General features: G+C 36.4%; 1 protein-coding gene across 2 annotated transcripts in view; it reads left to right on the forward strand.

The window, feature by feature from the left end:
* The first annotated feature begins 4,622 nt into the window (after positions 1–4,622).
* The window catches only part of LOC133621809 (cdc42-interacting protein 4 homolog), a 48,598-nt gene continuing 40,852 nt past the window's right edge, over positions 4,623–12,368 (forward strand). Inside the window, exon 1 of one of the 2 annotated variants that reach the window (XM_061984183.1) lies at positions 4,623–4,903. In XM_061984183.1, coding sequence (XP_061840167.1) covers positions 4,880–4,903 — 24 coding nt within the window. In that variant the 5' untranslated portion in view covers positions 4,623–4,879. The remainder of the gene's footprint in view (positions 4,904–12,368) is intronic. The other variant, XM_061984184.1, reaches the window with a different exon arrangement.

Consider the following 12,368-nt stretch of genomic DNA (forward strand, 5'->3'; position numbering starts at 1 on the left):
TCTCTCCCAGCTCCAACCACGTCTCTCCTCCTGGCTGCTGCTTATACAGAGCGACAGGTGATTAGATAACAAGGCCCAGGTGGGCCATCTACGCACCTGTCGCTGACTTCAAGGCCGGTCCTGGCACACCCCGCCTCGCTGCAGGCCCGCAGGCCCGCAGGCCACGCCCCCCCTCCACACAAGTATAACCCATTTACCATTTATTGGTTTTCCCTCTTTCCAATTCTTTTTTTCCCTTTCCTTCTTTCTTACTTCCTCTCATTTCCTTTCAGTGACATTTTCCTTTTCTTCCTTCCTACATTTTCTTTGCCTCTTTTATCCTTTTAAGACAGTTCATTTCATTTTCTTTTTTTACTCTCACTTTTTCATCCTTCTTTTCCTTCCATTCTCTTTTATCGCCCTCTTTTTTTCGTTTTCCTCACATTTTCCATCCATGTTTTCCTTTCACTCCCCCCTCTTCACTTCCTTTCCTGTATTGTCTTTTTTCACCTTCTCTCTCCTCCTGCCTTCACGCGTGTGCATGATGATAAATAAGATGGTGAGTGGACAGTGAGAGGATGCAATCATTGGTTTGAGTGACGGGGGGATGGGGAGGTCGTGGGAAAAGATGGAGAGAAAGAAGATTGTCTCTGCTATCGATCTGCTAATCCTCACACTCTCTGGATTTTAATCTCACTCAGACGCTGAAGAAGAATTAGGCAAGGCTGGCAAGGAGGGAAGTGATGGAGGAGGAGAGCAGCAGTGCCATCTAGCGGTGACAACAAACACTGCAGCTCAGGTACAGACAAACAGTACAGTGGTTTCAACCTCTAAAATATTATAATTCTAACGTGCTGCGACATAGTGGTTTATAATAACTGAATTAGTATGATATGATAAATAACAATACAGTTTATTTATCATGTCTCCTGCTTTCTCTGAAAGGTTGTGAGCAGTTGCTAGCGGGGTTACTACGGCGACAAGGCCAGACCTCTTCTCCTCAGCAGCAGCACTTCAGCCGTCGCACTGACAAAAGGAATGATGGAGGAGGTGAAGAAAAGAAGGAATAACACATTATGATTAATAGTAACAATTAAAAAAAACAATAATAATGACTGACTGTAGCGGAGGCGCCGCTATAGGACAAACAGTTGCAATCGGTTGATTGTAAATAGTAAAAATACAATGACTATGATGTAAGACAGTATCCATAAAAAATCTATTTCAAAAATAAACATGTAAAATATAAATAATACTTCAAAAATAAACATTTGAAATATTAATAAATACAATTTTGAAAATAAATAATACTAACAATAATAAACAAAAATTATCCATTCAGGAGATAGAAAGGTATTTGATTAAAATAATATTGATTAAAAAAACTAAATAAAATAAATTGTTTTAATGAATACAATTTAAAAAATAAACATTCAAAATATAAATAAATAACATTTTAATAATTTAATATAGTATACGTAATATTTAAAATACAACTAACATTTCAATACATATGTATAATATTTAAAATACGACTAACATTTCAAAAATAAACATGTAAAATATAAATAACATTTTAGAAATAAATATTTGAAATATAAATAACATTTAAGAAATAAACATGTAAAATATGAAGAACATTTCAACAATAAATACACATGTTAAATATGAAGAACATTGCAAAAAATAAACATGTAAAATATACATAACATTTTAGAAATAAATATTTGAGATATAAATAACATTTAAAAAATAAACATGTAAAATATAAAGAACATTTCAAAAATAAATAAACATGTTAAATATGAATAACATTTCAAAAAATAAACATGCAAAATATAAATAACATTTGAGATATAAACATTTGAAATGTAAATAACATTTCAAAAATAAAACATTTAAAATATAAATAACATTTGAGGTATAAATATTTAAAATGTAAATAACATTCTAAAAATAAACATGTAAAATATTAATAAATACAAATTTGAAAATAAATAATACTAACAATAATAAATATAAATTACCCATTCAGGAGATAGAAAGTTATTTGATTAAAATAATATTGATTTAAAAACTAAATAAATGCATTTTTGTTTTAAATAAACACAATTTATAAAATAAACATGTCAAATATAAATTACATTTTGGAAATAGATATTTAAAATACAACTAACATTTCAAAAACAAACATGTAAAATATAAATAACATTTTAGAAATAAATATTTGAATATAAATAACATTTAAGAAATAAACATGTAAAATATAAATAACATTTCAAAAAATAAACATGTAAAATATAAATAACATTTAAAAAATAAACGTAAACTATAGATAACATTTGAGATACAAACATTTAAAATGTAAATAACATTTTAAAAATAAACATTTACAATATAAATAACATTTGAGGTATAAACATTTAAAATGTGCCCTGCGATGAGGCGGCGACTTGTCCAGGGTGTACGCCGCCTTCCGCCCGATTGTAGCTGAGCGCCCCCGCGACCCCAAAGGGAATAAGCGGTAGAAAATGGATGGATGGACATTTAAAATGTAAATAATATTCCAAAAATAAAACATGTAAAAATATAAATAACATTTCAAACATAAAATATGTAAAACATGAATAACGATTAAAAAAATAAATAAGCTCATACACATTTCAAAAATAAAAATGTTTTTAAAATATAAACAACATTTAAAAGATAAAAATGTCAAATATAAATGAAAACAATTTTTTAAATATATATTATCGGCCGATAAATGCTTTAAAATGTAATATCGGAAATTTTCGGTATCGTTTTTTTTATCATCGTTTTTTTTATTATCGGTATTGGGTTTTTATTTTTTTATTTTTTTATTTTTATTAAATCAACATAAAAAACACAAGATACACTTACAATTAGTGCACCAACCCAGAAAACCTCCCTCCCTCTCCCTACACTCATTCACACTCATTCGCACAAAAGGGTTGTTTCTTTCTGTTATTAATATTTCTGGTTCCTACATTATATATCAACATATATCAATACAGTCTGCAGGGATACAGTCCGTAAGCACACATGATTGTGCGTGCTGCTGGTCCACTAATAGTACTAACCTTTAACAGTTAATTTTACTAATTTTCATTCATTACTAGTTTCTATGTAACTGTTTTTATATTGTTTTACTTTCTTTTTTTCTTCAAGAAAATGTTTTTAATTTATTTATCTGATTTAATTTTATTATAAAAAAAAAAAAAAGAACCTTATCTTCACCAGACCTGGTTGTCCAAATTAGGCATAATAATGTGTAAATTCCACGACTGTGTATATCGGTATCGGTTGATATCGGTATCGGTTGATATCGGTATCGGTAATCAAGAGTTCGACAATATCGGAATATTGGATATCGGCAATAAAGCCACCCCTATTTATTATATATATATATATATATATATATATATATATATATATATATATTGTATTCTATTTTAGTTACTTTGAATTTACAACCCCCTGGTGCTGTTTTGTACTGTTTTTGTACTTACTTTGATTATTATTTTCAACTGTTTGTAAATGTTGAAATTAGGGATGTCCTATAATGGCTTTTTGCCGATATCCGATATTCCGATATTGTCCAACTCTTAATTACCGATACCGATATAAACCGATACCGATATATACAGTCGTGGAATTAACACATTATTATCCCTAATTTGGACAACCAGGTATGGTGAAGATAAGGTACTTTTAAAATAAATAAATAAAATAAAATAAGATAAATAAATTAAAAACATTTTTTTGAATAAAAAAGAAAGTAAAACAATATAAAAACAGTTACATAGAAACTAGTAATGAATGAAAATTAGTAAAATTAACTGTTAAAGGTTAGTACTATTAGTGGACCAGCAGCACGCACAATCATGTGTGCTTACGGACTGTATCCCTTGCAGACTTTATTGACATATATTGATATATAATGTAGGAAGCAGAATATTAATTACAGAAAGAAACAACCCTTTTGTGTTAATGAGTGTAAATGGGGGAGGGAGGTTTTTTGGGTTAAATAAATGATAAATGGGTTGTACTTGTACAGCGCTTTTCTACCTTCAAGGTACTCAAAGCGCTTTGACACTACTTCCACATTTACCCATTCACACACACATTCACACACTGATGGAGGGAGCTGCCATGCAAGGCGCTAACCAGCACCCATCAGGAGCAAGGGTGAAGTGTCTTGCTCAGGACACAACGGACATGACGAGGTTGGTACTAGGTGGGGATTGAACCAGGGACCGGTTGGTGTATTAATTGTAAGTGTATCTGGTGTTTTTTATGTTGATTTAATAAAACATAAAAAACAAACAAAACAAAAACGATACCAATAATTTAAAAAAACGATACCGACAATTTACGATATTACATTTTAAAACATCTCTAGTTGAAATTTATAAATAAAGGTTTATATAAAAAAAAGTGGGTTTTTTTGGTTTTCTTCTACGAAACAGCGACCTCTAGTGGCGGCAGGGCCGCACTGCATGTTGGTCACCGCAACAGTCTCGATAAAGTCAGCGATCGAGTGATTTTTTTTTTCTTTTCTTTTCTTTTTTTTTTTTGCAGTGTCGGATGTCACGATGGTGTACCTAATGCAGTGTCCAGTGGGTTCTTCTCCTCCAACATTCTACCAACTTCGTCTCTTCTCCTGGGACGCAAAATGAGTTCCAGGAAAGAGGGGAAGAGAAAGGAAGAAAAAAAACAACAACAAAAACATTATTTTTTTCGTGCGTGCATGGAGAAGGCGTCAACTTCCTGCAAACATTCCCTCCCCCTCCTCCTCCTCCTCCGCCTCCGCCTCCTCCTCCACCCGTGAGCTGTCCCACGCAGGCTTCCTCGGTGCGGACGTGTGAGAGGTGCAGACATGGACTGGGGGACTGATCTGTGGGTGAGTTTTTTTTCCGACTCAAGTATCCGCAAAAACGATTCAAAAGTTTTTGGTTGGGGATTTGCAGCTGCGTGTGCGCGTTTGCGCGCGCGCGCGCGCGTGGGAAAGAAGCGTGTTTCGCAATCCCTTTCTGCATACCTTCTTCATGTTGTCTGTCTTTAAGGTGCAACTTCACCTGTGTGTGCGCACTCTTTGCCTTTTCCTGCGCATGACAGGAAGTCCCAGCGGCCAAATACTATACGTGCACTTTACTACCTTGTAGGAATATCCTTCTAGAACATGTCTACAGTACTCTTCCTCTTTAGATAACATGCAGGGCCGGCCAGCAGGGGGGGAACAAGTTGGGATCTGTCCCCCTGTTCATAAAAAGCCAAGGAGGTCATTGTGGTTACTAGTGATGTCATCGTTTTGACAAGTTAGTACTAGTGTTGTCCCAATACCAATATTATGGTACCAACTTTTATTTTGATACTTTTCGATACTTTTCGGCACTTTTCTAAATAAAGGGGGACCACAAAAAATGGCATTATATTGGCTTTATTTTAACAAACAATCTTAGGGTACATTAAACATATGTTTCTTATTGCAAGTTTGTCCTTGAATAAAATAGTGAACATACTAGACCACTTGTCTTTTAGTAGTAATAATAATAATAATAGATTGTATTTGTAAAAAGCACTTTACATTGAGCAAACAACCTCCAAGTGCTACAGTGTATTGAAAAAATAAAATAAAAAAATAAAAAATAATAATAAAAAGATAATACAAAACAAATAAATAAAAACTAAAAACTAGAACAGCCTAATAACTAGAACTAGTATGCATGTATCTATAAAAAGGCTTTTTAAAAAAAAAGAAGGGTTAGGGTTTTAGTAGTAAGTAAACAAAGCTGCTGACATGCAGTAACATATTGTGTCGTTCCCCATTCTATTATTTTGTCAACATTATAAAGGACAAACTGTAAAAAATTGATTATTAATCCACTTGTTTATTTACTGTTAATATCTGCTTACTTTCTGTTTTAACATGTTCTACCTACACTTCTGTTAAAATGTAATAATCACTTATTCTTCTGTTGTTTGGATGCTTTACATTTGTTTTGGACGATACCACAAATTTAGGTATCGATCCGATACCAAGTAGTTACAGGATCATACATTGGTCATAATTTAAGTCCTCATGTGTATTTCCTGAGTTTATAAACGTAATATGAATTTTAAAAAGGAAAAAAGATTTTGTGATGATAAAGAATATCGATGTAATCATAGTAGTATCGACTAAATACGCTCCTGTACTTGGTATCATTACAGTGGATGTCAGGTGTAGATCCACCCATGGCGTTTGTTTACATTTTGACGCCGGTGAGCTACAGTGTAGTCCTCCCACATTATTTTATCCCTGGTTGGTTGAGTCCGGTACATGAGCAGCTTGCAGCAAGACAGCCAAAGAATCCGGGTCACGGCACCAATTTTTCCGGACCTTCCTTTCTACAGGGAAGAGTCCTCCCAGATTATTTTACTCTAAAGCTGTTTGAAGAAAGCTTACCTGGTTAGTTGGGTCCGGTACAGGAGCAGCTTGCAGCAAGAAAGCCAAATATTCCGGGTCACAGCACCAACTGTTTTGTACCCTCCCTTCTACAGGGAAGAGTCCTCCAACATTATTTTATTCTAAAGCTGTTTGGGGAAAAAAAGCTTCCCTGGTTGGTTGAGTCCGGTACATGAGCAGCTTGCCGCAAGACAGCCAAAGAATCTGGGTCACGGCACCAATTTTTTCGTACCTTCCCTTCCACTGGGAAGAGTCTTCCCAGATTGATTTATTCTAAAGCTGTCTGAATAAAGCTTCCCTGGTTGGTTGGGTACGGTACAGGAGTAGCTTGCAGCAAGAAAGCCAAATATTCCGGGTCACAGCACCAACTGTTTTGTACCCTCCCTTCTACAGGGAAGAGTCCTCTCAGATTATTGTATTCTAAAGCTGTTTGGGAAAAAAAGCTTCCCTGGTTGGTTGAGTCCGGTACATGAGCAGCTTGCCGCAAGACAGCCAAAGAATCTGGGTCAAGGCACCAATTTTTCCGTACCTTCCCTTCTACAGGGAAGAGTCCTCCCAGATTATTTTACTCTAAAGCTGTTTGAAGAAAGCTTCCCTGGTTGGTTGGGTCCGGTACATGAGCAGCTTGCCGCAAGACAGCCAAAGAATCCGGGTCACGGCACCAATTATTTCGTACCTTACCTTCTACAGGAAAGAGTCCTCCCAGATTATTTTACTCTAAAGCTGTCTGCATAAAGCGAGGAGACTAAAATTGAAGAGTAACAATTTATTCTACAAAAAGGAGTAAGTACAAACAGTAGCGATATCAGTGCAGAAGAGAAGACCGAACAGTTGTAAGTCCGGCCCATTCTCTGACGATGGTCGCTCTTCTCCACTCTCACTCCATCATTATAATAAGTGTGCGTGATATCAAGCAGGATGACATCATTGTGTTTATCTTCTTCGACTAAAACCAGGACCAAAGGCAGTGACTTCATAGGCGTTCCATTTTGCCCAAAGGAGGGAAAATATTCCCTTAACAGCCTCCACCCACAGAGGCAAAGAGAGTGGACGACTGACAGGAGGGTTCACTCCGTTTATTTCATTCCGCTATAAAACAAACGCTTGCAAGTGCTGAGACTAATGCAAAGAGTGAACCCTCTTTCAGCCTGTTTGGAAGCCACAAACGAACACAACAAACACGCACAGACATGACACTTGAATTATCCTTCCATTTATTACGTCTCGGAATGAAAATTGATAAGATTTTTACGGTTCTGATTCTGCTCAACGATTCGGTTCCTTATCAGTTCGATTCTTATTTGGAACAAAAGGTGGATTAGTATCAATTTTGCTTAGTTTAGAGCAAGGATTCTGAAACTTTGGTACGGTTACCACTAGTGGTACGTGGGCTCCATCTAGTGGTAGGTAAAAAAAAATCACTTCATTAAGCGATTAGTGGTAGCATTTTCCAATTTTCAAACACAGTGTTACTGTTCAAACTATTTGTAATGTTCTAGTAGCCAAAATATTAAATACACTTGTTAACTGTGGACTGGACTCTCACAATATTATGCTAGATCCACTCGACGTCCATTGCACCGGTCCCCTCCAAGGTTTCTCATTGTCCCATTGGGTTGAGTTTTTCCTTGCCTTGATGTGGAATCTGAGCCGAGGATGTCGTTGTGGCTTGTGCAGCCCTTTGAGACACTCGTGATTTAGGGCTATATAAGTAAACATTGATTGATTGATTGATTGAAATAAAACCTATGCCTTGTTTCTAATGAATACGTAGGCCTACTACGCTACTGTATTTAACCGTTTGAGAAGCACTGGTTTAGAGGCAACGTGACCTTACAAAGCCTACAGTGAGGTCTTAAGAGGCACATAGGAAAAAAAAAAAAAAACTTTTTTGAAAATAATGAAATGAGAAATAAATATTCGTCTGAAGAATTCAACAAAATAAAACATGTGGAAAGTACACAAAAATGTAACATTTACCGTATTTTTCGGAGTATAAGTCGCACCTGAGTATAAGTCGCACCTGCCGAAAATGCATAATAAAGAAGGAAAAAAATAAATCGCACTGGAGCCCGGCCAAACTATGAAAAAAAACTGCGACTTATAGTCCGAAAAATACGGTAGTAACTTTTGAAAAATTGTAAGAATTTGATTTTTTTTTTTTCTGGAAAATATACTTGTGACTCAAAAAATTATAAAGTAGGGATGTAAAAATGAATCGGTACAAACCGATTTTAACCTTAGAGATAAGAATACCGTATTTTTCGGACTATAAGTCGCTCCGGAGTATAAGTCGCACCGGCCAAAAATGCATAATAAAGAAGGAAAAAAAACATACATAAGTCGCACTGGAGTATAAGTCGCATTTTTTGGGGAAATGTATTTGATAAAAGCCAACACCAAAAATAGACATTTGAAAGGCAATTTAAAATAAAAAAAGAATAGTGAACAACAGGCTGAATAAGTGTACGTTATATGAGGCATAAATAACCAACTGAGAACGTGCCTGGTATGTTAACGTAACATATTATGGTAAGAGTCATTCAAATAACTATAACATATAGAACATGCTATACGTTTACCAAACAATCTGTCACTCCTAATCGCTAAATCCCATGAAATCTTATACGTCTAGTCTCTTACGTGAATGAGATAAATAATATTATTTGATATTTTACGCTAATGTGTTAATAATTTCACACATAAGTCGCTCCTGAGTATAAGTCGCACCCCCGGCCAAACTATGAAAAAAACTGCGACTTATAGTCCGAAAAATACGGTACATCGTTTGGCAAGGCCCTGGATCGATCTACATGTAGTATGGATCGGTCGATGTCCGGTTGGAAAGTTCTGAATCGGTTAACTGTAGATCTGTTACACAATAAGGCCGCTGTAATCTTGCGAGACTTCTGCGATGACGTGATACGAGAGTAGCGTTGTCGTTTGCCACTGACGTGTAAATTCTGATCGACTTACCGAAAGAACCAATCGCATAAAAGTCTTGTGCCTAAGTCTAGCCAACCACAGAAGGCACCACGCAGTGTAAGCCAATCAGAAGCAACCTAAGGCGGGTCTTTCCACACAAGCCTTGAATGTTTGGAGTAGAGATGTCCGATAATATCGGACTGCCGATATTATCGGCCGATAAATGCTTTAAAATCTAATATCGGAAATTATTGGTATCGGTTCGGAAATGATCGGTATCGGTTTCAAAAAGTAAAATGTATGACTTTTTAAAACGCCGCTGTGTACACGGACGTAGGGAGAAGTACAGAGCGCCAATAAACCTTAAAGACACTGCCTTTGCATGCCGACCCAATCACATAATATCTACGGCTTATCACACACACAAGTGAATGTTAAGCATACTTGGTCAACAGCCATACAGGTCACACTGAGGGTGGCCGTATAAACAACTTTAACATTGTTACAAATATGCACCACACTGGGAACCCACACCAAACAAGAATGACAAACACATTTTGGGAGAACATCCGCACCGTAACACAACATAAACACAACAGAACAAATACCCAGAACCCCTTGCAGCACTAACTCTTCCGGGACGCTACAATATAGTCAAGTCAAGTCAAGTCAACTTTATTTATATAGCACGTTTACGACAACTTTTAAATTGAACCAAAGTGCTTTACAGGTTAAAAAAGAACGTAAACAATGAATGAGCTGAACAAGATAGTGCAAAAACAATACGGTAAAAGGGGTCGAATAAAAAGTAAAAATTTGCTAAATAAAAAAATGAATAAATATAAATATACAGTATATTTATGTATAAATATATAAATATAAATATACACCCCCCGCTAACCCCTAACAGAACAAATACCCAGAAGCCCTTGCAGCACTAACTCTTCCTGGACGCTACAATAAACGCCCAAGCCCGCCCACCTCAACCTCCTCATGCTCTCTCAGGGAGAATGTGTCCCAAATTCCAAGCTGCTGTTTTGAGGCATGTTAAAAAAAATAATGCACTTTGTGACTTCAATAATAAATATGGCAGTGCCATGTTGGCATTTTTTTCCATAACTTGAGTTGATTTATTTTGGAAATACTTGTTTAATGCATCCAGCGGGGCATCACAACAAAATTAGGCATAATAATGTGTTAATTCCACGACTGTATATATCGGTATCGGTTAATATCGGAATTGGTAATTAAGAGTTGGGGAATATCGGATATCGGCAAAAAAGCCATTATCGGACATCTCTAGTTTAGAGACATGAAAGCGTATAATGTCCTCAACACCGCTCTACTGAAAGCACATTTCCTTGTACTTTTAAGTGCAATCAGAGTGAAAGAAAACATGCAACTTATCTCTGACTACAATTGAACACTCGCCTACCGAAAATCAGGAGCACCGTGGCAAATTGGTGCAAGCTTTTGACCGCAGACTTAGTCGCTGCTAGGCGAATTTCGTCTTGTCGCGCACGCTTCCCTGTCATGGTGTAAGGAGTGAGGCACCGAGGACGTGAACTGGCCGCCTCAGAGCCAGTCAGAATCTGTCTCCTGTCAACAACATGATAGGCGGTGTTTGGCGAGGTGATTACTGTTGGATGAGATAGAAGCGGTTCAAAAAGGTGACATTCATTTATAGTTAATGCATGCTGTGTGTTGTAATGTTTCAGCATGTTTACCGTATGTCCTCCTCTTGATGAAATAGCAGCCCTTTAATTATTATTTCTTGTCAAATGTAGCCACACTTTGGGCGCCATGTTGCTGTGGGACGTCACTACACACCGTTGCGTAATGACGTCATCCCCACTCATAGGAAATGTTAAAGGAATCTTTTAGAAAATTGGCAAGCGATTCCAAGGAATTGATACACTGGGAACCGGTTCTAAACAAGATCCGGTTTTCGATTTTTTACCCTTTTATTAGTTTGTTGGTCCAATTAACCCGACTATAAACCGCTCATTTTTCCCCAAGCTTTGAACCCTGCAGCCTCTAAAACGGTGCGGCTAATTTATGGATTTTTTTTGTTGTTAACGGCTATAATGTTTCGTATTCAACAAAGAGTTTTCATATAACCCCGACAGAGACACTGAAAAGGTGTGTCATCGTTTGTGCCATGCCGCCATCTTTTGGACAAGTTTCCCCCCTGCAGGTGCTGCAGGTTGAACATGTACTTCCGTTTTTGTGCCTTGAAACGGAAGTACAAGCGTCAATAGATTTTACACTCATCACATCAAGCAACGTTTGCAAGTTTTACAATATAACTAAAACAATTCATACTTACTAAATCGTCCCATGTGTGATGTCTGTAGGAGTGTTTTCATGCTATCGTAATGTAAACAAGCTAGCGTCGTTAGCATTAGCGAACATGCTAACACGTTTACAAGTGTCTGTGTTAGTATTATTAATTTACAACAGCATTCTTTTTGTATTGTTTCAGTTTCGTAAAGTCACCAAAACGTCACCTGTTTAGCTGATTAAAGAGCTAGTTAAGCAACTAGATTGTTTATGACGATGACTTCTGTTTTGTTTGTATAGTAGTTTTACTGCCGTGTGACAGGCACTGTTTGAAAACAATTAAGTATGTAAATAAACATTTACAAAATATTTCTTACCAGTACACATCTGCGGCTTATAAAACGGTGCTGCTAATTTATGGATTATTCTTTGCTAACGGCCATAATGTTTCGTATTCAACAAACAGTTTTCGTACAACCCCGACAGAGACACTGAAAAGATGTGTCATCGTCTTTGCTATGGCGCCATCTTTTGGACTAGTTCACTCACTGCAGGCGCTGCGGGTTGAAAATGCACTTCCTTTCTATCGTGCCTTGAACCGGAAGTATATCTGCTCGAAACGATCCCTCCTTCATCTCTCCAAGCAACGTTTGCAAGTTTTACAATATAACTAAAACAATTCATACTTACTAAACCGTCCCATGTGTGATGT

The sequence above is a fragment of the Nerophis lumbriciformis genome, linkage group LG25 (assembly GCF_033978685.3).
Source record: "Nerophis lumbriciformis linkage group LG25, RoL_Nlum_v2.1, whole genome shotgun sequence".
Lineage (NCBI taxonomy): Eukaryota > Metazoa > Chordata > Actinopteri > Syngnathiformes > Syngnathidae > Nerophis > Nerophis lumbriciformis.